The 24,681-nt window shown below is 43.6% G+C and overlaps 2 protein-coding genes and 1 long non-coding RNA gene across 6 annotated transcripts in view; 1 reads left to right on the forward strand and 2 right to left on the reverse strand.

Annotated features, from left to right (window-relative positions):
- Window positions 1–13,112, forward strand: part of cttnbp2 (cortactin binding protein 2) — a 76,492-nt gene extending 63,380 nt beyond the window's left edge. The window contains exons 12-24 of one of the 3 annotated variants that reach the window (XM_047333001.1): window positions 1,978–2,057; window positions 2,815–2,901; window positions 4,540–4,639; window positions 5,080–5,253; window positions 6,173–6,345; window positions 6,977–7,155; window positions 8,102–8,337; window positions 8,458–8,652; window positions 9,122–9,173; window positions 9,382–9,481; window positions 10,609–10,716; window positions 10,965–11,016; window positions 11,643–11,928. In XM_047333001.1, the coding sequence (XP_047188957.1) occupies window positions 1,978–2,057; window positions 2,815–2,901; window positions 4,540–4,639; window positions 5,080–5,253; window positions 6,173–6,345; window positions 6,977–7,155; window positions 8,102–8,337; window positions 8,458–8,652; window positions 9,122–9,173; window positions 9,382–9,481; window positions 10,609–10,716; window positions 10,965–11,016; window positions 11,643–11,785 (1,679 nt within the window). In that variant the 3' untranslated portion in view covers window positions 11,786–11,928. Of the gene's footprint in view, window positions 1–1,977; window positions 2,058–2,814; window positions 2,902–4,539; window positions 4,640–5,079; window positions 5,254–6,172; window positions 6,346–6,976; window positions 7,156–8,101; window positions 8,338–8,457; window positions 8,653–9,121; window positions 9,174–9,381; window positions 9,482–10,608; window positions 10,717–10,964; window positions 11,059–11,642 lie in introns of all 3 variants that reach the window. The other 2 variants (XM_047333002.1, XM_035641488.2) reach the window with 2 other exon arrangements.
- Window positions 3,530–6,983, reverse strand: LOC124850101. The gene is made up of 2 exons (XR_007030941.1): window positions 6,626–6,983; window positions 3,530–6,373 (listed from the first exon to the last, which is right to left on the reverse strand). It is a non-coding gene; the product is annotated as an uncharacterized LOC124850101 (long non-coding RNA).
- Window positions 13,113–13,939: 827 nt separating the features above from the next.
- The window catches only part of cftr (CF transmembrane conductance regulator), a 34,969-nt gene continuing 24,227 nt past the window's right edge, over window positions 13,940–24,681 (reverse strand). The window contains exons 20-27 of one of the 2 annotated variants that reach the window (XM_035641489.2): window positions 23,170–23,397; window positions 22,112–22,212; window positions 20,581–20,811; window positions 19,303–19,458; window positions 18,628–18,717; window positions 18,065–18,237; window positions 16,886–16,991; window positions 13,940–16,419 (exon numbers count right to left, since the gene is read on the reverse strand). In XM_035641489.2, the coding sequence (XP_035497382.1) occupies window positions 16,204–16,419; window positions 16,886–16,991; window positions 18,065–18,237; window positions 18,628–18,717; window positions 19,303–19,458; window positions 20,581–20,811; window positions 22,112–22,212; window positions 23,170–23,397 (1,301 nt within the window). In that variant the 3' untranslated portion in view covers window positions 13,940–16,203. Of the gene's footprint in view, window positions 16,420–16,885; window positions 16,992–18,064; window positions 18,238–18,627; window positions 18,718–19,302; window positions 19,459–19,834; window positions 19,890–20,580; window positions 20,812–22,111; window positions 22,213–23,169; window positions 23,398–24,681 lie in introns of those variants that run through there. The other variant, XM_035641490.2, reaches the window with a different exon arrangement.

The following is a 24,681-nucleotide window of genomic DNA, read 5'->3' on the forward strand; positions in this document are numbered from 1 at the left end:
CCATGTGTTGATGCCTGTGAGATGTTCAGTGTTCGGATGAAGGTCGACTCAATGTCGACAGAGTAAACGTCACAGGCCCATAGTGATGACGAAGGCATGAATAACATTGGATGTGTTGACTCAACCTTGAATCGTGAGGTCAGCAACTGTTGTTGTATAAATCGGATGGCACACGAGGCAGCCACATGTGGAGCTGCTCTCCACGGCTTACACAGGTCGTGGAGAGCAGCGGAGCAATTTAAAAATGTGAGGCAAGAAGAAGACGGACCACCGTTAATGTGCAGGAGCCAAATCACGACCGTTGGACGACACAGTCACAACCAAGTGTTCAATTTAGGAACGACTTGCAGAGCTGCTGTTCGTCACGCGTGTAGCCAAGTTGTCCTTACACACACCAAACCAAATCAGTTCACCCACGGCAGTTTACAGTAATGCTGAAGAGTCACTGCACTGCTTTCAGAACGATCCGCTCTATGATAAGATGGTTTCCAGTAATATTGGAACAGAATGAAATAAAAGAATTTACTGAACCAGTTTGTTGCCAAAGCGTCTGGATCGCCCCCTGGTGGCTGGCCGCAGTATAGCTCACACACTCGGCCTCCTCCATGTGAGCACATAGGAGGTGGTTTCTGTTCTGTACTGATGTACGTTCAAGTGTTCATGACTTTGACCAGTTAGCTGTTAATCAGTCATAAAAACGTCCTTATTGACAACTGAGTCAATAAGGTCGAAGCACGTGTACGAGCAGGACCTCAACACTGCAGCTGCGCTCCTCGCTCACACGCAGATCACAGATCATAGGCAGCATCAATATGTGTTATAATGTATCTTCTTCTTATCTTATCTTCATATCAGTCTTGTGTCAGTGATTTGCACCAAACTTGGTGGAGGGATGGGTGAGGGGGGAATCTGTCAGGGAGTTTTTCTCAACATGGCGAGACCTGTCGTTTTTCGACATGTCCATCAATTTCTTAGCAAATGTTTGGTTTCGTAATGCGAAACATCAGATGTATGGCAGAGGTGTGCGCTCCCCTGAGTGTTGTTGACATTGAAGCAGAACTGTGTGTCACATCCCAGTGTTGGACGGTGATGATGATGATGGAGTCACATCAGAAGACTGTCTCTCTCTGTAGATATTGGAATAATCTCTCTTACTGTCTGACTGCTGCTTCTGCGTTGTTCCCTCCGTTCCTTGAGATGCTTTATTTCTCATCTCAGCGAGTCGGGGGGGGAATCAGGGTGAGCAGCAGCAGCCATCTCTCTTCCTCTCAATCATCTCTGTCTCTACCTCTGTCTTTGACTCGGTGTAACTCGTTTTCTCTCCGTCTATCTGACCTCTTTACCACGGAACACCTCTCGTGAGGTGAGCGAGGGAGCATCTGTGTGTAGCCGTGAGGTTGTTCTTATTTGTGTGTGTGTTGTCCTGACTCCTAGGTCCGTGTCGACCTGCCCGTCCTTCTGCCGAACGTCGACACGTTGGCGTCGAGCCAGCAAACACCCGGCGCTTCATTTATCACTCTCTGCCTGTTTAACTGTCTCTCACTCAAATTCTCTATCTGACGGCTGTGACAGCCATAATAGATACATTAAGTAATTATTGTCTCAAAATGGATTTAATTGAGAATTAGTGTATAAGAAAATGGCTGCGTGTGTGTGTGTGTGTGTCTCATAGCTGTAATTCCTCCTACTCACAGATATAAAGCTTTAAAAGCTATTAAGAGTTTAAATAACCCCACTGACCGCTCATTCTGCTCATTAATTGTCAATATCGATTCGGTGCTTATGTTTTCTATGCTGTAATCCGTTTGCTGAGAAGCATCTGAGGGGCGTACTGCTGTTATGCGCCGTTGAACCTGTGGAGTTAAAGACTCAGGTTCCTCTGTGTCCTCCTTCTCTGAACTGACTGACAGCTGATGACACCGAGCTCGAGGACACCGAGGATTTATTGTGCGTGTTTTTTTTTCTTTTCTTTGACAGGTCTGTCGGAGTCGTGTCTCGATGAGTTGGCCCTGGAATCTCTCTTCCCTCTGCCGCTGCTGCACAACTACGTCCGCCTGGTATAAATCACACACATTCAGGCAAACACACACACACACACACACACACACACACAAAGGACTGCAAGGGATTAGATGAGTAAGATGTTGAAAAAAACCCGGGAGGAAGCCAGAGGACTGCAGCAGGAGAATGATAAGAGAAAGAGGAGGAGAGAGATGAAGTGATGGACAGATGAAAGGAAGCGGTGTGGGAGGGGGTGTTACAGGGCTGTTTTCTAACAGCTCCACTGCTCCACTTACATTAAACAAGAGCAACACGGCCGACCACGAGCGCAGATCCCGACACACTGAGACACTGAGGAACGTCAGGGCGGAGGTTTTTACGCAGCAGCGCCTGTAAATGTCCCAACGTCTCACTGTCCACGACTGAATGAGGTCTTTGGCAGTGAAATGATTCTTCAATCTGCAATGACTCAAGAGTCTGATCTGACGGGGACACTTCGTTTCACAGCAGAGATTGCTGCTGCGGCAGGCGACAGCCACAGGACAATTAATGAATCCATTTATACATTTATTCCATTTTTTTTTTATTTGCCCGTGAAGCTGTAATATGTCACAGAAGATCACAGATGCACATTACACGTTAGCAAAGCTAAAGATAAATAGTAAAAAAAATCCTAACGATGCCTGTCAGTGAAGCTACAGGTTTAATTGAAGTGTTTAATTGATGGCCCTCAAAGAGCTTTTCATCATCACTATTTATTCTCACTAGTACTAACACGTGTCCTCGTCCACCTGCGTCTCTTCCTGTGTCCAGGTGGAACAATACGGCAACCTCATCTTCCACGGGCTGGAGGGCAGCTGTCAGGAGTACGTCGCCGGGCTGGTCGCTCACTGCATCAAGGTGCGTCCCACCAGCGAACACACAGGGCCCAGAAGTCCGCAGCATGCAGCGTTTGAACAGAGTAACGCTCCGTCTGACCCTCCAGTTGAGGAACATTTCTCAAAAGCTGCTTTCAGACATGCGCTGACATTTTCCTGAACTTCTCTGGAGGGCCTGTAAGTGTCTGCAAATGTTGCTGTGGACATTTCCGGAAAACTTTCCTGCCAACTCCCCAGTAGAATTTCCAGAAAATGTCAGCGTGAGCCCATGTGAGAATACGACAGGAACATTTCCGGTAGAATCACGGCGAGCGAGTGGCCGCTCGACCCAGGCGCCAGCCCTCGCCTGAATGTTCTGGTAATGTTCCTGCTCTCGTGACAGCGTCTGTCTCGGACAATCTCCTGCTGCGCTCGCCACACGTGAACGGCAGACAAACTGTTCAGACCCAATTTGCTGGACATTTTCTCTGAACTCTGAAAACTGCCGTAGTCCAAATGTCTCAACACAGCTCATGTTGCACAAAGCCTCTTTGTATAGCATAGTATATAAACTGTAGACTCTGACTTTTTGGAAAGTTTTTCTTTATTGTTTGTGTTCCCAGAACACATAGTGATGCAATGAAACAGAAACTTCATGCAAAAGGCAGACCTCACTATTATAAGATGAACCTTTATTGATTTTGAAAGAAACATAAAAGAAACATAAAAGTGGAATAGAAACAGGATCTAAAGTAAATCAGATACTAAATACTATGCAATAACAACTACAAACACTATATACAATAATGTGCAGAGCAGCTGTTGTTCAATATAAGATACAAATTAACTGGTAGATTCTATATCACCGCAACATGATGAAACATAGTCCTGCTTCAGTAAAGTACATCCACAGGTCAGGGACTCGTAATAAACTATATCACCAATTTCATAATTTACACTGATAGCAGTCAGTGGTTGTGTTTTCATAAAAAAGCTGATAGAATCACTGCAGTGCTCGGCCTGAGGTGTTACCATGATAACGGCCTCACACAGGCACAGAAATCTGATATGAACAGATGAAGAAATACCCTTTTTTTCTCGATTACATGACAAGATGATCAAGATGGTTCTCATATACATTTTCAAAAGAATGTAAAAACATTTTTTTATTGCCATTGTCCTCTTTAAAAAAAGACTTTACACCCAGTATCTGTGGGGGGGAGACCTAACTAACACTAATATTCTAACATAATAATCCTTCATGAAGGTGATAATGTGTAGTTAAGAGTTGTTTGTGGTGCTGTTCACATGTATTACAATGTGTAGAGTGGTGTGACATAATAGGAACATTACATTACGATCACAGAGTTTAATGAACACAAACGTCGTAACCTTCATGAGGGGAGGATTATTTCAGGACTGCACGTTCCTAATAAACTGGCTGCTGTGCGACAGTAGGAGAAACAAAGGAGAGTGAAGCAGCATCGTGATTCCCTTCGGCAGAAGAAGAGCCCTTTGTACTCATTCAAATTCTCCTCCTGCTCCACTTTACTCTGCGCATACAGTAGTAGTAGTAGTAGTAGATTTCCTTTTGTTTCCATGGAGATGTGCTTCCTCCTCGCCTCTCTCTCTATCTCGTCGCTCATCTCGCCCCTCCCCTCTCTCTCTTTCCGTCTCCCAGTCCAAGCAGGAGGCGGGGGGGCTCGGCTGTGACGTGGTGAGGGTGGAGGTGGAGGAAAGCCTGACCAAAGAGCAGCTGCTGGAGACCTTCATCACCTGTGGTAATAAGACACACACACGAATGAATACTGTACATCCATGTACAGGTTTTACATAGCAAAGCAAAGGGTTTTTTCAGATGCGTTGTTTTTTGCACGTCTTCATTGAAACAATGAATTGTTGAATCAGTTAGTTGATTTGTCATACCCATTGATAGATTTCAGATTTTACAATCAATTGCTCTGATTCCAAATCTGGTTTAATCTTTGTCTTCTGCCTTTTGAAAAAGAAACTGCACTTTCACTATTTTCTGACATTTTCTTAACCAAAGTAATTCAACTTGATCATAACTACTTAACCATGATAGCACTTGGTTATGAAAAAAAGGAATAATAATAATATACAGCATACTATCACAATGTATGTGATGTAATAAAAAAGCCAGACACGTCTCCACCCCCTGCCTCCCACGCCTCATGCCTCCCTCTCCTCTCCGTCTCAGGTTTCCTTGTGCCGGCGGCGGGGGCTGGGGGTCTGTCCCGTGGTCGCTCTGGTCGCTGTGTGGTCGTGCTCCTGGAAGGGCTGGAGAAGGCGTCGTCCCTCACCGGCCTGCTGGGAGACCTCTGCCACAGCCTGGACAACAGGGGCTCCGCTTCACCGCTGGTCCTCAACACTGGTACGCCTGCAGCCAGACTCTGGGCCTGATCAGTCTGATCAGTTACGGTAGCCGGCAGTGGTGACAGACTCGACCCAGAGTAAAATATGCCGATGCAACAGTCCCACTTCACATACAAAAACATTTTACTAACCAGCATTACTGCCGGCCGCAGGCAACAGATAAATACGTCAGGCGTCTGTCAATACAACAATTTTTTTCAAAAGTAATTTTTTATGAAAATAATAGGCCCGTAGTGTTGGACCAACACATGTTGGATCTGTAGCCGTGAGACTGAACCACGTCTGTCAGCCGTTGTCGCAGTGATTTGGACACTCAAAAATACAAATACATACATAGATCTTTCAAACAAAGTATAATTTTGCTAGATGCACCGTTCAGGTTACTATATCTTACAAAAGTTATAATTCAGTTCCATGTCCTCAGATGCGGCAGTTTCTTGCAGGATTAGTGATATTAACACATCACAGTAGAGCTGCAACAGTTAATGATCGACGGCTAAATTAATTGCTTACTACTACTGGAGTAAAAAAGTAAAAATTCTCTGATTTCAGCTTCCTAAATGTGAATATTTTCTGGTTTCTTTGCTCCTCTATGCAGTAAACTAAATATCTGTCGTGTGTGGACAAAACTACACGTCGTCTTGGGAGTTTGGGGAACACTTTGGCATTCTTCACCCCATTTTATGACTCTTTATGGACCAAACAACTAATCGATTAATCGATGATGAAATAATCGTTAGTTGCAGCCCTACATCAGTGTCATGAAACAGAATAATTGTACAAGCAAATGCACCGAATATACAAGATAATTCTTAGACTGTCCTGAAACTAATTACGTCATAAGTGTCATGTCGTGCCGCCAAATAACAGTAACGCAAAATGAATCAACCCAGTTTCCCTATCCATTGGTCGCTCAGGTCCCCACCATTTCTGTGAGGGCAGTTTCTTGATCGCCACGCTGTCGAGGCCACGGCTGCAGGGCTCCGAGCTCCGCCTCCAGCAGCACTTCCGCTGGGTGACTCTTCGCTGGGACCAGGAGCCGATGCACGGCCTGCTGGGGAGGCACCTCCGCAGGAAGCTGCTTCACAAGGTCGGCCCCACGTTTTACGTGTTGTACACTGTTGTGTTGTTTTAATTTTGTTGGGGGGACAAAATTGTCTGATTTTGAATAACATTGGTGTTGTTGGTTTTTTTATTATTCTTTTTCCTTGTGGATCTGAAAAACGCATGCTGCCACTTTAGCCAAGACTCTTAAAAATAGATTTTTATTATTTCATTATCTTGATAAAGGTTCAGTTAAGGGAAATATGAGTCTACGGTAAGATACAAAAATAGATATTCTGTGTTGAAGGTTTTTTTTTCCCTCTTACCAAACAAAGCTGAAAGTCTCTTCAGCAACATTTCTGATGAGGACATCTTAGTCTTCTTTCTACATTCTCTCTGAAACAGAGTTAAATGGTTCAAATAACTGAATAAGGATAAGGATAAAGTGATTTGCTGACTGGAGCCGGGAACAGTCAGAGTTCAGTGTGATACCACAAGATTTCTGTTAGAAAATAATAGAGCATTAACATCAGAATCTCAGAATTCATAACCGTTTTTTTTCGTCAGGCAGACGAGGTTCAATTACTGCAACTGTCGAGCACAACCACCCTGTTCCTACTCATCTGTTCACTTCCTGTTTCACCTGTCATCCTCCCCTCCCTCTGTCTCGCCTCCAGACGGGGGCCGGTGTTTGGACACCCGACGGCGTCATGGAGCGGCTGGTGCTGTGGGTGAGCCAGGTGTGGCAGCAGCTCAATGCCTGTCTGTCCCGCCTGGGGACCCACGAGGCTCTGCTTGGCCCGCAGCTCTTCCTGTCCTGCCCTGTGGTCCCAAACAACACACAGGCAGTCGTCAGGTGTGTGTGTGTGTGAGATACATGATACATTCCACTGCTGCCTTAAATCCAGATGAAAACATGTTGTGATACCTCAGTCTTTCAAGTTTAGTATATCATGCAGTATTAATACACAGAATACTCCCCATGTTTTTCACTGTGGATATTTACCGGCTCCTTGTAGAAAAGCATTGGAAATATTATAAACTATTTCATTCAAGTTTTCTGAGCTAGCAGACAGTCTTTGATTAATCTTCTTGATTAGCTCACACGTATCGTCAAATAGAAGAGCTGAACTATACAGACCATTATATACACTTTTACATTTAATTTTTTAAGTTCATATAATGGCAGAAAATAGAAAAAAAAAAAAAGAAGATCCCAGTTACTCAGTGTGACATTTTAGAAATGTACCTGACCAACTGCCTAAAATTTAAGCCATTCAGTTTACTACAATGCTTTATCGAACCAGTGAATGATCACATTGAAAACCAGGAACCAGAAAATATTTACTTTGATATCGATAAAGTAGTTGTTGTTTAACTTACCCAATGAAGTTACACAAACAAACCACTTGTGTTTTGAAGCAGCCATCCTTCTCTCTCAAGCTGCTTCGCGTCACTAAAACACTGATCACGAGCAAAAACTGCTCCGCCACCAACTCTGACCTGTCAGCAGAATATCTGCCACTGCACCATCGAGAAAATCCAATAATAACACCAACTCAACACATTATCTGGCGTTAGAGGAGCGACACACCGTTGGTGGCTGGTTTCACTTGGTGACATAACTGCTAGAAAAACATAATCGGCAACAAAATCAGCTGTTTTAGGTTTTTGATCCAGGTTCACACCAGAGCTCAGAGCGACATTGTGTGAACGCAGCGCGTCTGTCGAGTGCAAATGATGTCAAAGCAGAGGAGAATGGACACCCATTCTGACGACAAGGGTGGGGTGTGTTTTTTCAGGTGGCTGGCTCGGCTCTGGAACGCCGTGGTTGTCCCCCGCGTCGAAGAAGCCATCATCTCCCGGGTAACAGCCAAGCGCTCCTCCTCCACCAACTCGTCTCCCTCATCGCAATCGTTGCAGTGGTCGTCTCCTAGCAACTGTGGGTTGAGTGCCGGGCAGCAGGCGGTGGTGAAAGCCGCTCTCAGCATCCTGGTCAACAAGGCCGTTCTCCTGGGCTGCCCTCTGCCACGACACGGTGTGTGTGGGGGCCGTGGTGCTCGTTCATTCGCACGTTTCACCGGCCATTGTCACACTTCTGAAATATAGAGAGATGACTGGGTAATGTGTATCTTATTTCTTTCTTCATCCTCCTCAGAAATTGACAGGTACCTGCTGGAGTTTCGGGGCGGCACCATCCCTCTGTCGGCCATCGGCTCCTTTAAAGGAAGTGGCGGAGGGGGAGGAGGCAGGAAGGGACGGGACGGCAGCAAGTTGAGACGATCCAACACCAGCCCGCGGAAGAAGGGAAGCCCCGCCTTAAACTGGAGCTGCGGCGGTTCCTTCAGAGAAGGTAAGATGGCCGCACCCCCCGCTGCATCATGAACCCGCGTCCTTCAGACGACCTTGAGCCACGCCCACTCTGTGGTGGGTGGCACTACATTTATACAAGTATTGTTCTACTAAGAATAAACTTCAGATGCTTGTACTCCACTATATTTCCATATCTAACAGATGTAACTTGTTGCATTACATAGTTTATACGATAGTGTTATAGATTAAACCATGAAGAGGGGAGGATGTGGCTTTACACAATTTCTATTTTAGTCAGGATAATTCTGAGTAACAGTAGTTTCAGTTCTCATGTGTTAAATTGGTAAACAAAATTACATTCAGCTGGATTGTATCGGGGCGGAGACAGTAATCTCCCTAAACCATTAACGGCATAAGTAGATCCCAGTAGGAGCGGGTGTCGGTATGTTTTTGTGATTTGAGTGAATTGCCCCTTTACAGTCCCTTGTCTTTGATTCTTGTGGTCGCAGGGTCGCTGTCTAACACCGACGTCAGCTTCATCACCAATGGGAAAGTCCAGAGGTTCGTTCAGTCCATGTATTATTGTTGATAACAATAGTGAGACCTGGAGCAGCCAGCAGAGGGCAGAGCTGTCTCATCAATGAACGTCTGTCTCCGTCAAAAATAATCAGGACTAAGACAAACATCCTGTTGTGATAAGCAGGTTAAGTATGTATGAAAATGTGCTACAGTGATCTGGACTGTAATCAGATTGACTTTGTGTGTGCAGAGAGCCTGAAGGTCTGTCTGTGTTCTCTGACGACGAGACCGATCTGATCAGAGAGCTTCAGACCATGTGCTCCAGCAAGTCCGAGCCAGACATCAGCAAGGTGCCGGCACACTCGCACACTGTTGACAGCAATGGGATCAATTTTCTATAACCCTTTCTACATTTCCTTGTATCGTTTCTAAAGGTGTCATGTTTTGATGCTGTTGTTGATGAAAATGAGCTAGTTCAGGTTTCAGCTATAAAGATTTTTTTAAATACAATTTTCACACATTAAAGCTTAGGTGATTTGAACAACGTTCACCTATGCTGTCATTTTAAATGTATCCATGTATTTAATGGAGCACATAAAAAAAACAACAACATACACTTTGGAGGGATGAGATCATAATTATTCAATACAGTATACCAATGAGTTGTACCTGTACGTGAGTTTCATCTCATTGTTAACCTGTGCAGAGAAGAGCTACACTGTTCAGTCCCTGCTCTGCACCAACCAGCAGAGCTGCCAGAAAAATTAACCAGCAACTATTTTAATAATTATATTAATATTTTAAATATATTTTAATGCCAAATATTGCCAGACACGAACCCAAATAAATATTGCTGTTGCTCAGCAAGTGCTGGATATGTACATTTGCAACCTTAGGTCCCGATGATATGTCGATGATGTGATGTGTTGTTTTGTTCAACCCCAACTATAATAGAACAGGTCACAGTTAATCAAGACACATATTTTACAGTATTCTGTCTCTATAGCGGTTTAAATGTATTAATCTAATAAAGGTCAAAATCAGATAGTTCAGTAGTACAGCAGATGAAAGTGGAATGGATTGAGCAGAAGTGATCTGTACACGCAGCGTCTGTCTTCCAGTAAAACGACACTCAGTCGCTATTAGATCACTTGTTTGACTCATTGCTGCCTCTTTGATGCAGTACTGTCATCCTTCTAAATATAAAGTGTGTGTGTGTGTGTGTTTTAAAAGAGTTTGTGTGTCCTGAAATTAACTAAATGCTGTTTTCTGGTGATAAAAACACAGATCTGTTTTTGAGGAACTCAACCCAAAAAGTGTAATCTCTCTGTAACCGAATGATTAGTATGAGAATCAACATTTGAAATCGAATCCCCTGATCTCGGACCTTCGCCTGCGTGACCCAACAGAACCCTTCACCTTCTTTCTGGCTGTGACCTGCTGCTGAACACTCACAGTCTTGTTTTATCCGCCACAGATCTCTCGGGCCAAAGACGACATGATCCTGTTCTCCAGCCCTCACGGTGAGGTGTCACCCCCCCACCGGGCCGAGCAGGAAACCACCATCCAGCAGCGGCCGCAGACGGTGAGAGGGGAGGGAAGATGGCCATTTAGACACACACCGTTATTGGAATAAAAAACAATCCCATAAATAGACCAAATTTAATAATTAAGTGTATTTCTTCAGTCATCACGTTTGTCCGCTGACCTGTTTCTCTGAACCACAAACCAGTGACTCAAAACTTTAAACGCCTGTGTGATAGTTTTGTCCAACTTTTAATGATGTGTCCTGTGTGTGTTTGCCGTTACCTCACACATAATTGACCCGTCCAGTCTTGGCAGTTTGGAGCCGTGTCATCACTGCAGGTCCAGTTGTACTGTAGCTGTAAGTCTGAACTTGATGGAGCTTGACTCAGAAAAAGAAGAAGTTAGTATTAAGTGTTGTCTGTGTTTTTCTGGAAGGAACAGATTGTAGGACTTGGTTGTACACATGGAAATGAAGGTGTAATGTACACGTATGCATTTCGGTGCAAGTCATAGACTGTGTATAAAGACGGACGACACGTCTCCACTTCCCCCCGTTGTACTAAAACGAAGCCACTATATCCTGGTTACTGGTGCTGCTCTGTTGATGTCGTGTGGCAGTGGTATCGAGGTCCATCAAGCAACTAATTAAAACCAAATTTATCAAGAACTTGGAACATGCGTCAGTGAAGAACTACCTAAAATGACAGAAACCGCCTTTGAGAAATGTTACTATTAAACTTGTGCTTTGTATTTTGGTCCATAACCCACCTGCAACATGGAGGGCGCGGAGTTTATGACACCAGGGGGCAGTACAGACAACTTGGTTTCACTTTTAGGAGCTGTCTTGTCATCCATCTTTATATACAGTCTATGGTTCAAGGCAGCATCAATGGAAAAAAACCAATGCCTTCACTCTGACCCCACATTACGGAATTAGCTTGAATTGAGCTCGTCACTCACCAAACCCTCCTTCTCTCCCTGCAGACCGTCGCCCCTCCGTCCGGCCACAGCTCCGTCCAGGCACCCGTCCTGAGCGCCGACCGACGTTTGGGCCCCCGCGCCAAATCGCAGCTCCCCGTCCCCAGCAGCAGGGGGCAGCAGGCTCGAGCGTCGGCCAGCAGCAATAATAACAGCAGCAGCCCCGTCCGAGTCCAGACGCCTCCCAGCCGCAGCAGAACCACCAACAGCAGCAGAACAAAGCAGGTTCCACCCAACAACAGCAGCAGCAGCAACAACAACTACTACCGCAACAACATCAACGACAACCACCGATCACACGAGGACATCTGGATCCTCCACAGAGACCTGCATGAGAACAACAAGTAGAGACAACCCCCTTCTTCCTCCTCCTCCCCGTCTCCCACCCTCCATGATGTAAAGACTAGGTACCTGACGACCTTTGACTTTTAGTATTCGTACTTGTTAGCCGTACTTGTTACACTGTACTACAGTTGTGTACTTGGGGACCATAGGTTTATTCTATTACAGTATTTGAAGTATTTGATCGTTCAAGGGTTTGGTAAGAATTTACGTGGGGGGGTCAAAAAAAAAAATCGAAGGTAATGCAGCAGGTTACTTTACCGTCGCCTTATTCCAGTGTATCAGCCTGCATATTATTGGACAGTATAAGAACTTACTGAACGAGTTGAGGTATAACGTATTTGACTGGTTGGTATACTGTACTTCTCCTCTGGTATAAAGCCATTGAAGAGTAACTGAAAGTACTTACAGGCGTTACTTTGAAATGAAGTGTTTTTTGGATCAAAGAAAGAAACAAACAGGTTTTTATTTTTCTTTCTTTCATTGTTTTTTTTTGCTATTAAGTATTTTGAGATATTCAAGTGTTCTATCTTTAAATAGTTGCAAGGTTGGTTTAAATACTGTCGAAATGAATCAGGGTTTTACCAAATATATTTGTAAATAAGAATTAGTACGTTGAAATGCTCTATAGATTGGTGTACGTGGTATGATGCTTGTACAGTGACAAAACCTTAAAGTAAAACTGCTGGAGAAAAAAACAAAGAAACTTGTACATAGTGTTTGTAAAATGAGTTTAGTTCTGAACCCGTCACTTGTTTCAAAGTGACGGGGATGTGGCAATAAGTAATAGACGTGTATAAACACAGGATGTCCTCTTGTCAACTGTAAGCCATAATAAATATTTTAAATGCCCATCATTTCCCCCCCGAGTCACATTCAATTTAACCCCAGCTGAGCCCGACAGTGTTGTTCACTCCGCTCTGCCTTCCATCATCACTGTGTTCCTCGTCTGTTTTTATTTTTAGAGACAAATTTATTTTAAGCGGACATTGTTTATATGAATATAAATATCTATACATATGTACAGGAGAGATTTTAGTCCACCTATCATTTGGATGTGTATGACAGCTGTTTGAGGTTTAAAGAATTGTCTTTCAAGCACAAACATTAAAAAAAGGCACTGTTTAAAATCCCCATCGGACTTTAATGACTGTTCTTTTGTTTACGATCTGTTCTAAAGCACAGGACTTTACAGAGAGCCGACGTGATGACGTGGATCTGTTGTGCCAATGGGGACTCCATAGTTCCCAATCCCTGCTAGGGAACATTTTTTTTGAATGTTCTCCTACATTTCCCGACCCCCAGAGAGAACGTAGAAAATTCTGCATTTGGCTGTGAAAATATAACATAACTGTTGCTCATTCCATATTCCAAACTAATTCTAAGCAGGTTTTAGGATGTAGTGTGTTAACACAGGACCTGGGTATACTCGAAATATGTGTGCGTGCTGCTGTTAAACACAATGCACAAAGGAAAAAAAGGAGCAACTCACAGCTGGAAAAATCTACAAACATTACATAAGTATACAAAAATGTAAGTTGTTGCCTTTATAAACTGACAGTTGTTGTATGGAATTTGTTTACAGCTCATAATGGAATGTGACATTATGGGAAAAAACTGCTCTCTGATTCACAGATCAGCCCCGGCATTAAAACATAACATTATTCAATATGAAGTTTGAAAGACAGACGTCAGCGACGCGTTTCGTTTCTGACACCGATGTTTGAAATCACAGACAGCTCGAGACTAATTGTTGGACATGCACAAGGTGTATGTCGACACAAATGCATGTAGACATATGTAAAGGTGTCTGCATACTTGTGGCCATATAGCGCATGTTAATAAAAGGTATTCCTGGAGGAATCTGCAGGTCACAGACACATTGTTAACAAGGGAAAACAAAACTGAATTTCCCTTTTACGTGATTGATGCACAAAATGACAAATGATTTACAACCACAGTCAAATTCTCAAAATCTTTAAGTTTTACTGGAAATATAGTTGATTGAACAAATACATTTATACATTTTTTGGACATCCGCGTCCTTTTTCCTATGTGTAAGAATCAGCTTTGTTCTTAAATTACACTGTAAAAATATCATAACTGTCACAGTTAACATATCAAGGCATTTCTCCACGGTACCTTCATTTTCTGCATCACTGCCATAGAAAACTATTATTCAGTATGAAAGGAGCAACAGCATCTTCCCTCAACCAGAGAAGACTAACATGATGTTGGAAGAGTCACAATGAATTCCAGTTTCCAGCTAAGTGTTTTGTTTGTACAGCAGCAGCTCTGAAACAACAGAACGACTTCAAACTGATTTTTTTGATGAATTGCTGGCGATCAATTCATCAAGTAGTAGATGTTGAACAATTAAAGTAAGAAGCATCATTTGTTTTCAAAGCAACAATTCTACTTGGCGGTGGTGTACGACATTTATTCGTTTGACAGTTGGAAGGTGACGAGTACCTCGGGGTGTCTCTAAAGTGCATACAGATAGAAAAATAAGGGTATCTGAGTCATCACTCGCTAGTGGCATCAGCCAACAGCGCGCGCGCTGACGGCAGTGAATTTACTGCGGGGGCAGACCGACTTGAAAGACAGTGAATACTCAGACAATCCAAACGAAGCCACTGTACAAGTCTCAATCCTGCAGAACAACGGACTCACAACTCAGCAGCAGCACTTTGTGGTTATAGCAGGAATAAAGAACGGGGGCAGCGGACTTCAGTATTCCTACAGTTTTGTGTTACAAAATAAAATATAATGAAAGGGAAACGCATCTGTTGAACGAGAGGAATGAGTGACGGACAATAGAAACCCTTGAAAAGTGCTCCCTGTGCAGTGACTCATCCGACTGACGATAAGGGCTCAGATTCAGCGGCCTGTGTATCAACGTGGCTTCAAATTGAGCAGAGGAGTCACCAACATTTTTATGTTGTTGTTATTTCCTGTTGGCTACCTGAAGCTGATTGTAACAGCTCAGAAAAAGGCGACATTGACTCATCACAAGCACAGAATCGAGAGTGGAGTCAGTCATCGATCCCTGCTTTGCCCCAGTCCCAATGCGGATGTGTCCGTGGGCAAGACACTCAACCCTGAATGAATGTGACAGAAAAAGCTCAATGGGTGAATGTGACATTAAGTGGTCGATTAGGAAAGCTCTATTTAAATACAGTAAATTTACTATTTAATTGTACAAAGGCGGAAGGCTTCAATCTGCCTCATTCAAGACATCAGACTTGTACAGTGGCTGCCGCTTTGTCAGGTCAGACTCCAGGGAAAGAAAGGAAACTGCTCTCTTAGTCATCCTAACCCTAACCAAGGAAACATGTTTTTAAACAATTATGCAAAAACCCCCCCCAAAAAACCTAACTATGATGCTGTTCATGCTTTGAGCAGATTCATGTTTTTGGCCCCAGACAGAACAAACCCGCAAAGGCACTTGAACTAGTCTAACTACAGAGCGTCCAGTTAGTCAGGCTGAGTGTGTTGTCGTGAGCACAACTGACGTGTTACGACTGTCTGTTCCCTGTACATGGAGGATTTTATCTTCCGCGCATCGGGGGAATCAAACGCCGTCTGGTCCAGAGCTCTCCCTGCAGCACGCGCGCGCAATGTTTCAACACTATTTTTCTACTTTAGTTACAGATTCACACCATCAGCTGCTGCACTTTCAGCAGCTGTCACACAACCTCATTTCCACATTGAAACAAATGTGTATAGTCTCGACTTGCAGCATCCAGCTCGTTGGTCAAAGTCACACAGAACTGTTCTGTGAATAAATATGAAGTTAGATTTCTGTCGTCCATTACACCTGATTCATATCTAAGATTAAACACACAGCTGTGAGCAGACATTCAGACTATTACAGATATGTATTTGTGTTCAAAACTTCTGCTACCATTTGTAAAATTATGTCAATAAATGATCCTCGTTCTGTAACAGTAGTATTTTAGAAGTGTCCTAATTATCAGTTTTATCCATCTAAATTAATCCAATTTTGGATTTGTAAATGAATTTTTCTACAGATTACATTTTTCATGTAACTCGACGAGGATCTGATGTAAATTGAGTTTCCTTCTATCTGGGTTCAGTTTAGTTTTACTGTCCCATCATGACTAAGATGCCGTTTCACAGGTAATTTGGAGAATAATGGCTCAAAAATATTAACTATTTGCTATTTTGACTCAAATGTGTGTGTATTTATATATCTGGCCGGTTAGAGACGGGTGTCCTGGACTTCGTCCTCGGCCTCCTCCGGCAGGGACGAGATCTTGGTGTTCTGCGGCGCCGCCCTCTTGCTGGAGTTGAGGCGGTGCAGCGTGGGGAAGAGGCGGAGCCGGTCGGCGGGGCTCATGGCCTGTTTCATGTGACTCGTCTCGTTCAGGAGTTTCTGGATGGAGTCGTAGGTTTTCATGGAGCTGCCCTCGATCATCTGGAGGTTGGGAGGAAGGAGAAATGGTTCGCGTGTTACCGGTAATCTGCGGTTCTCATCCACTGTTTTCGTCACAGTAGATCCACTCAGGGCCCCCCTTGCAGGGGCTCTGTGCCTGGATGACCAGGGCAAAGATATGAAGTGTTGCTGATGCTATCATTCTGACCTTTATTTCACTAAAATTCAATAAGTTGAAGATACTACAGATCTACAATATCTATTATATCCATAAACAGTATCCATCTATCTTATCTGTCTAACTTAGTCACAGTGACTCCCACAATGGATCTAAGGGAATGGTGGGCAGTTTCTTTCTTATTATTTGATAAGAGGCTGATTGTTTCACCAGCTTCTCTATCCCACACTGAGCGTTGAAAGGTTGATGAAAACCTTCTCTGAGGAAGTTGTCCAAAATGAACACAAAGTGAATGTCGCCAAGCAAAATCCCGTTTCATCCAAAACTCACCAGGAACGACTGACATTCCAGCAGCGGCTCCACTCTGTGCTCTGAGAGGATGACGGTACAGCCGGAGAATGCCTGCTTCAGTGTCTTCCTCAGGACCTGTAACGTTCTGCTCAAAAACACACACACACACACACACACACACACACACACACACACACACACACACACACACACACACACACACACACACACACACACACACACACACACACACACACACACACACACACACACACACACACACACACACACACACACACACACACACACACACCATCATCATCATCATCATCATCATCATCATCATCAAAGGTCGTCTCTCTCCACTGCTAACACATTAGCTTAGCAGACATGGAAGAGCGGCAGTGCTGGCCTCGGGTTAAATTAGATCATTACATGCTTCATTTACTATCATGACCCCCCCCTGCACATATGGTTACAAACACACACACGTATAATAATTGGGAGTTACTGTAAACACTCGAGATTGTCACCATATGCAGTGACAGGAACGTGGCACATGCTTCAGAGATCTAACTGTACAGGACGTCACAAACGCAGAGGAAATACCCAAATCCAAGATCACTTTTGTCTGCTTGAGCAGTAAGGAGCCACTCGCTTAAACTTTTATTTATCACAGCTTCTAGGGTGTCCTACTGTAGAGAAAAGCACACAGGAAAGGCAGTCAAATGTCAAAGAGACTGCAGCAGCAGTGGCAGGCCGCCAAGGGAACGTGTTTCTAGCTCAATGCTCCTTTTTAAATGCTCTCACTCTGTATGACCAGCGACACGAAGGAGATCTACCGGGGTTACTGAGCACTCAAATATGAAATCCTTTACACTTGATGTCAGACCTTAATGTCTGAAGAGTAATGAGAATGAATGTGTGTGTGTGAAATGAAGGCTGGGATGTTTTGAATTCCCATAGAATGTAATGGTGATACAGTATATTTTTATAGAATGATAATATTGTGATTACTGTTTTTATTTTTTATAATCTAAATCTCATCTAAACTGCTTGCCTTTCTTTGCACCCTGGTTTCTTCTTCTACTCATGCCTGGTTTCAAATTGCAGAGTTTTCACTTTTTGATTTGACCAGTGACTCAAACAGGCTGGCGGGTGTGACAGACAGACAGACAGACAGACAGACAGACAGACAGACAGAACGTTAATACTAACATGGGGTCGAGGTAGGCGGAGGGCTCGTCCAGCAGCAGGATGCGGGCCTTGCTAAGGATGGAGCGTGCGAGACAAAGCAGCTGTTTGTGTCCGTTGCTCAACACATTACCTCCGTCCTCCAGTTGAAAGTCCAGCTTGTCTGGAAACTGCTCGATCACCGACTTGAGACCCACCTGAAGACACAAGGGACATTTTACTTCACTGGGCGTGAAACAAGAGATCTGCAGCTTCATGGCTGCTGTCGTTGTAGTACCTACAAAATACCTGCTACACCAAGACATATTTTTGTCACATCATTACATATATGCAGGGAAACCTACCATCACTGGACTGCACAAGACAATGGAAAAATAGGCTTGGTGCAAAACTATGAAAATAACAACCGAGATGGTAAAATACTCCTTCAGCATGTCATTTCCCTGATAAGTGTCATGAAGAGAAAAACAAAGGCATGAATCTAAATCGAATTAAAAACATGTTGGTAGAACAGACTTACATACTAATTTATCGATTCACATCCATAATAGTAAAATATTGTACAGTGAGGATGAACAGGGACTCACCTCCTCCGCCACCCTCCACAGCTCCTCGTCGCTGTGGCGCCCGTGTGGGTCCAGGTTCATCCGGAAGGTTCCGGTCAGAATAAAGACTTTCTATCCAATAAAGACCACAGACACCGTTCACATGTCATAGTCCACAGATTGGATCATAGAGGTACCTACTGTACCTTGAAAAACTGTAGAGTGCAATCCTTCGGATTACAAAAGCAAGTAATTAAGTATTTTCCGTTTAATGCACATATTTTTATGTCTGAAATATTTTGACAACTTGAACAGAATCACGGTCATATTTGTTGGGCAAAATGAAACATCACAATTGTTCAAAACAAACACATTAAAAGTATTTTTAATCCTATCACGCAGAAGTATGATTTTCTTCAGATGTCAGTCTCCAACCATTTTTAGGTTTTAATAAATTTGTTTCTTATTTTTTGACATAAGCTTCTCAATTGACACTACACCAATATAAATAGACTTGGACAAGTCTATCATCTAAAATAATGCAGATTAAATATGGTATCTTAAAAACAAACCAGTGGAATTTGAAACTTCAACTTCAAAATGGCATTTCCCCCCTTGTACAAACCTATCTGTCAAGATTTTCTCCCTAGACTTAATTTGAACCGACGGGCATGTGCCTTGCTGAAAAGCAGCTCGGCATTTGAGGGTGTACAGTACCTGGGGCACCACGCCAAAGGCCTTCCTCCAGGTGTGCAGGGAGACGGAGCTCCAGGACACGCCGTCGATGGAGATTTCTCCTTCGGTGGAGGCAAGACGCAGCAGCGCGGACAGCAGGGTGCTCTTCCCCGACCCGGTGCGACCCAGCAGCCCCACCTACACAGCCACACACACACACACACATGCAGAACAGAAACTGATCATCAGATCATCTCATTTCTAGCTTATCAGTTAATTACCTCAGTTAATTGCTTAATGAACCCATTCACAGTTCATTATTACATTCTGTGTCTGGTTTCCTCATGTGCATGCATCTACTGTATCTACTATAAGTAAGTATACCTACAAAACTTTGTATAGAAACATACTGTACTGTATGTAGTGCATATGGATACAACCATTGCAAAAGGAACTGCTGCCTTGAATCACTTCTGTCCTTCATACTTCGGCCTTGTGGCAACAATCATCTACTTTGTCAGGAGGCTGTAGAGCAGCTAATGGGATGAGGCTGAAGTGCAGTACAGTCACTTACTGAGCTCTGCCGTCCTCCGTGATTCATTATGAGGAGCTCATACTCATTATGATTTCTGACAGGAGCAGAGACAGAGAGAAATCTGATATTGCACAATTCCTGCTCTTTCTACTGAACGTTACATCTGAAGTACAGTGCTGTTTGTGCTGTCATTTTGTCATCTGTATATTAATACATACAAATAAAAAACTTTTGGTAACTTTAGAGAAAAGGACAGGCTGTGAATACAAACATTATCAATAATCTGCTACCTTTTACACATCAAACAGGTGAGGAGTAACATACTGACTTTTTTATTGCTCTTATAGATCTGTTTCCATAATTAACTGTTGAAGAAAGGAATGCCTTTGTGCTTACAGTTCTTATCAGTTCTTTACTGTAACCAGCTAATGGCTCTGGAAATGAAACTTTGACACATTGAAACGGAAATAAAACAGTAAAGTTGCAGATAGAAAATCAAAGCAATGAACTGAAAGTTGGTGAAACACTCAGAGCTCAAGAGAACTGACAGCTATGTGGTCCAGTGTTAACATGTTTAAAGCTGTAAATATAGCTGTAATATTTTGTGTTAACACCTTGTCACAACCTCTCTTTGACCTCACTATGACCTTGCTATGACCTACCCCTTGTGGGACAAACAGTGCTTTGATGATCGAAAATCCAATAAAGCACAGTTAACATGGATCACTCTGCCAAATTTCATTAAAATCCCCCCCGAACACACACACCCCTCACTCAGGACTTACGCTCTGACCCCCGTCCACAGAGAAGGAGATGTCGTTGAGGATGGTGCGTCCGGCCTCAGTGTATTTGGCAGTGAGGCCCTGGACGTCCATCTGGCCGCGGTTGGGCCAGCAGTCCAGAGCGTGGGGGTTGTCGATGATGAGATCAGGGCCCCCTTTACCACCAGACTTTCCAGGGAGCAGCTCTTCTGACGGCAGGTCGATGAATCTGAACACCCGGTCCACCGAGCGCATCTGAGAGGAGGCGAGAGGGGATGGGAACTGTGAGGGGCTGGGATTTGTCAAGTGTAAATACAAATTACTGCTGGGTTCAGGACAGATATCAGAAACTGTGTGTCACAATTTGACTCTTTTATGACTGCAGATCAAGGACAAAATCAATTATCACCTTTTATGTTGCATTCAATAGCTTGTCTATATCCTATTGTACACAGTAAATCTCTTTTTTGACTGAAATATTGTACTAAACAAAATTAACTCTATACTAAGACTTTTTTTCGGTGTATTGGATCCATCATACTGTCACTATCCAGTTCCTTTGTGTTACAATATATCTCCTGCATCTTTAGCTAAATAAAGATGTGAGAAAGTGAGACATCAGCAATATACGCTCTCAGAACACTAACAACATTTTTCTTGGCAATGTTCCAGCAAAAGGAAACTATACGTACTTTTCATCTATATTTTAGTAGGTGCTTGTGTTGTCATTGTAGTGTGTGTGTGTGTGTGTGTGTGTGTGTGTGTGTGTGTGTGTGTGTGTGTGTGTGTGCGTTGTACAAAAATATTCTGCACTGTGATAGTCAGCACTGTCAGCTCCACTAATGAAAGTTGTGGGGAAAACAACCACTGGATGGGTACAAACAGGTTTCAAAGAGCACAACATGGTCTTCACCTGCAGTTGCCCATATTCTTTCTTTTAGCCTCGGCCTCCTCAGTACCCTGTGAATAATGGTAGGGGCGGTAAAGCCATATCAACTCGTTACCTAGATCAAGAAGAAAATGAGACGGCCCTTCACACTCTCGTCACCTGAAGCTTACCGACCCATGTCAAAGCAAGGCAAAGGTTGTGATGTGTGGAAAAGGTGGGACTTCAGTTTGCAGCAACAGATGTACAGTGACACTGCTGTCCTAACATCAGTCGGGACCACAGAAACCTCTTTATGACGGGACAGACAATCATCATGAGTGTGTCTGGTGCAACGATTTCAACGTCAAAAACTGTACGTGAACTGTATCCGAACTTCGACGGGGAGTCAGTGTAATGAGCGGCTTAAGTGGAGTGTTGTGGGAACATTTTGGAAGGTTGAACACCAGATGGGCAGAAACACGCTGGACCAGCTGAATAGATTCGGTTGCAGACGCAAGTGTGAAAAAAACCCCCAAAGCCATACATCCTCTAATCTGTGTGTTGTAGTATTTGATGCACTCTTGACTGGCCATTGGCTGCGTGGTATTTTAATGCCAGTCTGGTCTTACTACCCTGATACAAACAATGATAGCTCTCTCACTGTGTGTGTGTGTGTGTCACACATACCAATCCATCTACAGTGATGCTGGTGATGACAGCCCATTGGAAAGTCCCAAGGATGAGCATCGCCAGGGCCACAATGATGCCAATCTCCCCTGGTTTATCTTCTGCAGAGTGAAAAACACACACACACACACACACACACACACACACACACACACACACACACACACACACACACACACACACACACACACACACACACACACACACACACACACACACACACACACACACACACACACACACACACACACACACACACACACACATTGGTACTGTCCCACAGAAGCCGTTCTCCCTGATGTCAGAGCAGCACTCAGGTATTGCAGCTCGGCTGCATGCCCTATTGGAAACTAATGAGATGTGAAATGACCCTTAGATCTGCTCTCAACATAAACACAGGCTATGACGCAACAGCGCTACTGGCGTGTGCACGTGTACTTGTGCTTCCCATTCATTTAATTAAACAAACACATGCTTCCTTTTGTACATGACATTTTATCCGGTGGCATTCCGACAGTGTTGATTAGTCTTCGCAGACAAACCGTCCTGTTATGATCCTGATATCTGACTCTACAAACTGTAGCACACTGATAAGACCGAGGCTTCTTCACTTGAGGGGCCCAGTGGAAATTATGAGGTGTTTATTAACTCGCCGAGTGGAATTTCAAGATGTTCTTGCTCACAATTCCAGTCGTGCAACAACAATACTTCATACCTTATTGCGTCGTCATTACACATTGGCTCTTTGATTTGATTTTGGTCAAGTCGTTGTTCACAGAGACTCGCATTTCTAAAGTGGACCAATGGGATCTCATGCTCTCATGGTGCTCAGTTGGATTTCATCAGCAGATACAAGTGAGGACTGGTTATGGACAAGTCACTCGTGTAAGTCAAAAAAGTGTTAATAAAACACGTTTTACTCTCTACTCTCACTGGTATCTGACATATGTAAATACTTCATTGGCTCGAACTCAACATGAAACTTCAGCTGCACCTTTTATTGAACAAGTTTGTTTTTCCCCCCTAGGAGTCCTACCCCCAGTCATCCCATCACTCACGGTTGGTTCCCACAGCGATGAAGGCAGCCGCACTGAAGAACAGGACGAAGATAATGTCGCAGCGGAAAAGGAACCATCGCAGCGTTGCCAGGTAGTGGAACCAGGTGGCTGTGTGAGTGTTCAGCGCCTTGTGGAACAGCGTTTCGAAGTAGGTTTGACGCCCGAACGCCCGAATTGTCCATAAGCCCTTCAGTGAGATGATGAGGTGGGAGAAGATGGGGCTACGAGCTGCAGGAGGAGAGGGGGCACATCTTAAAACACATTGAGGTTTTAATCCAACAGTGTAAAAAAGGTTCTATATTTTCCAAGTGAACTAAAGGGGCTCAGATTACAGGTAATGATACACATGTGATGGAGGAAAAAGAACAAAAGTAGGAGAGGCAAAGTACTTTGGTACAAAAAACATTTGTTTTGTTGCTTGGACAGGGAACCTGCGTCAGATGGCAGACAGGGAAAACTAATTTGGGTGATTTCGCTTCATCAATCATGAGATTTATAGGGAGGGAGACAGATGAGGCATGACAGAAAATACAGGATGATGGTTAAAAAAAAAGGGTTGCTAACAGAGAGACTTGGCTGGTGCTCAATGAGCAAGGAACAACACACTAACACTCCCAGAGTAGATAGCTGACTTCCATGGGCAGCCACCACTAATTGCATTAAGTAACTTAAGGTAAAGGTAGCCAAACGTGAATGTGTTGAGATCATATAATAATCAGAATTTCTTCAACTTCCAATGTGAGCCAACTATTGCTACATTTAGATTAAACTCAGTGGATCTTTAAAATCAACACAAATTTTTTACATTCTTGTTTTAATGAAATAACGTGATCAGTTAAGTGGAGATTTCCACTTTAATTTAAGATTTCCCAATAATTTTCAGTGTCAAAGGAACCGTATTTTACTCATACCTCAGTTCTAAAAATCATATATCGAGTCTCCCCTGATCAGAAAAGAATATAAATGTGAGGAGAGAAACGTTAAAGCTGAGTGCTTATTTGCTTTGTGTTTGCATTCACATTGGTGGGACAGTCCACTGCAACGTGTTAATAGTTTCATAATGTGATTAAAAAGGTCATGCGTTCTGCTAAGAGGCATTTAGTGACATGAAACTGTTTACATTACATGTTACTTGTCTTACAAGCATTAAACTTGCTATCTTTTCAAATCTTGTCTGTGCACACTAATCCTGTTTAGTGAGACACCGACACAGCACTTCATGTAAACAGAACCTTCTAATAAATACTTTAGTGACTAATACGCATAATTTCCACTGTAATTTCCACAATAACTTTGTCTGACATGCTGCGGGCGACACTAGAGGGAGCGACACCAGGATGGGGTTGGAGGAAATCCCTGCTCGGCTCATTTCTCTGACCCCACCGTGCTCTCAGCTGCTCCGGAAAAAACCTTGCCATCACCACCCAAACACACACTCGGTGACAGAATTGAGAGCAGAGCAGGGAAGTCCAAAAAAATAAATGAAAAAAAACAGAGCGGCATGTTCAGCAG

Source organism: Scophthalmus maximus, chromosome 7 (assembly GCF_022379125.1).
Source record: "Scophthalmus maximus strain ysfricsl-2021 chromosome 7, ASM2237912v1, whole genome shotgun sequence".
In the NCBI taxonomy this organism is placed as follows: domain Eukaryota; kingdom Metazoa; phylum Chordata; class Actinopteri; order Pleuronectiformes; family Scophthalmidae; genus Scophthalmus; species Scophthalmus maximus.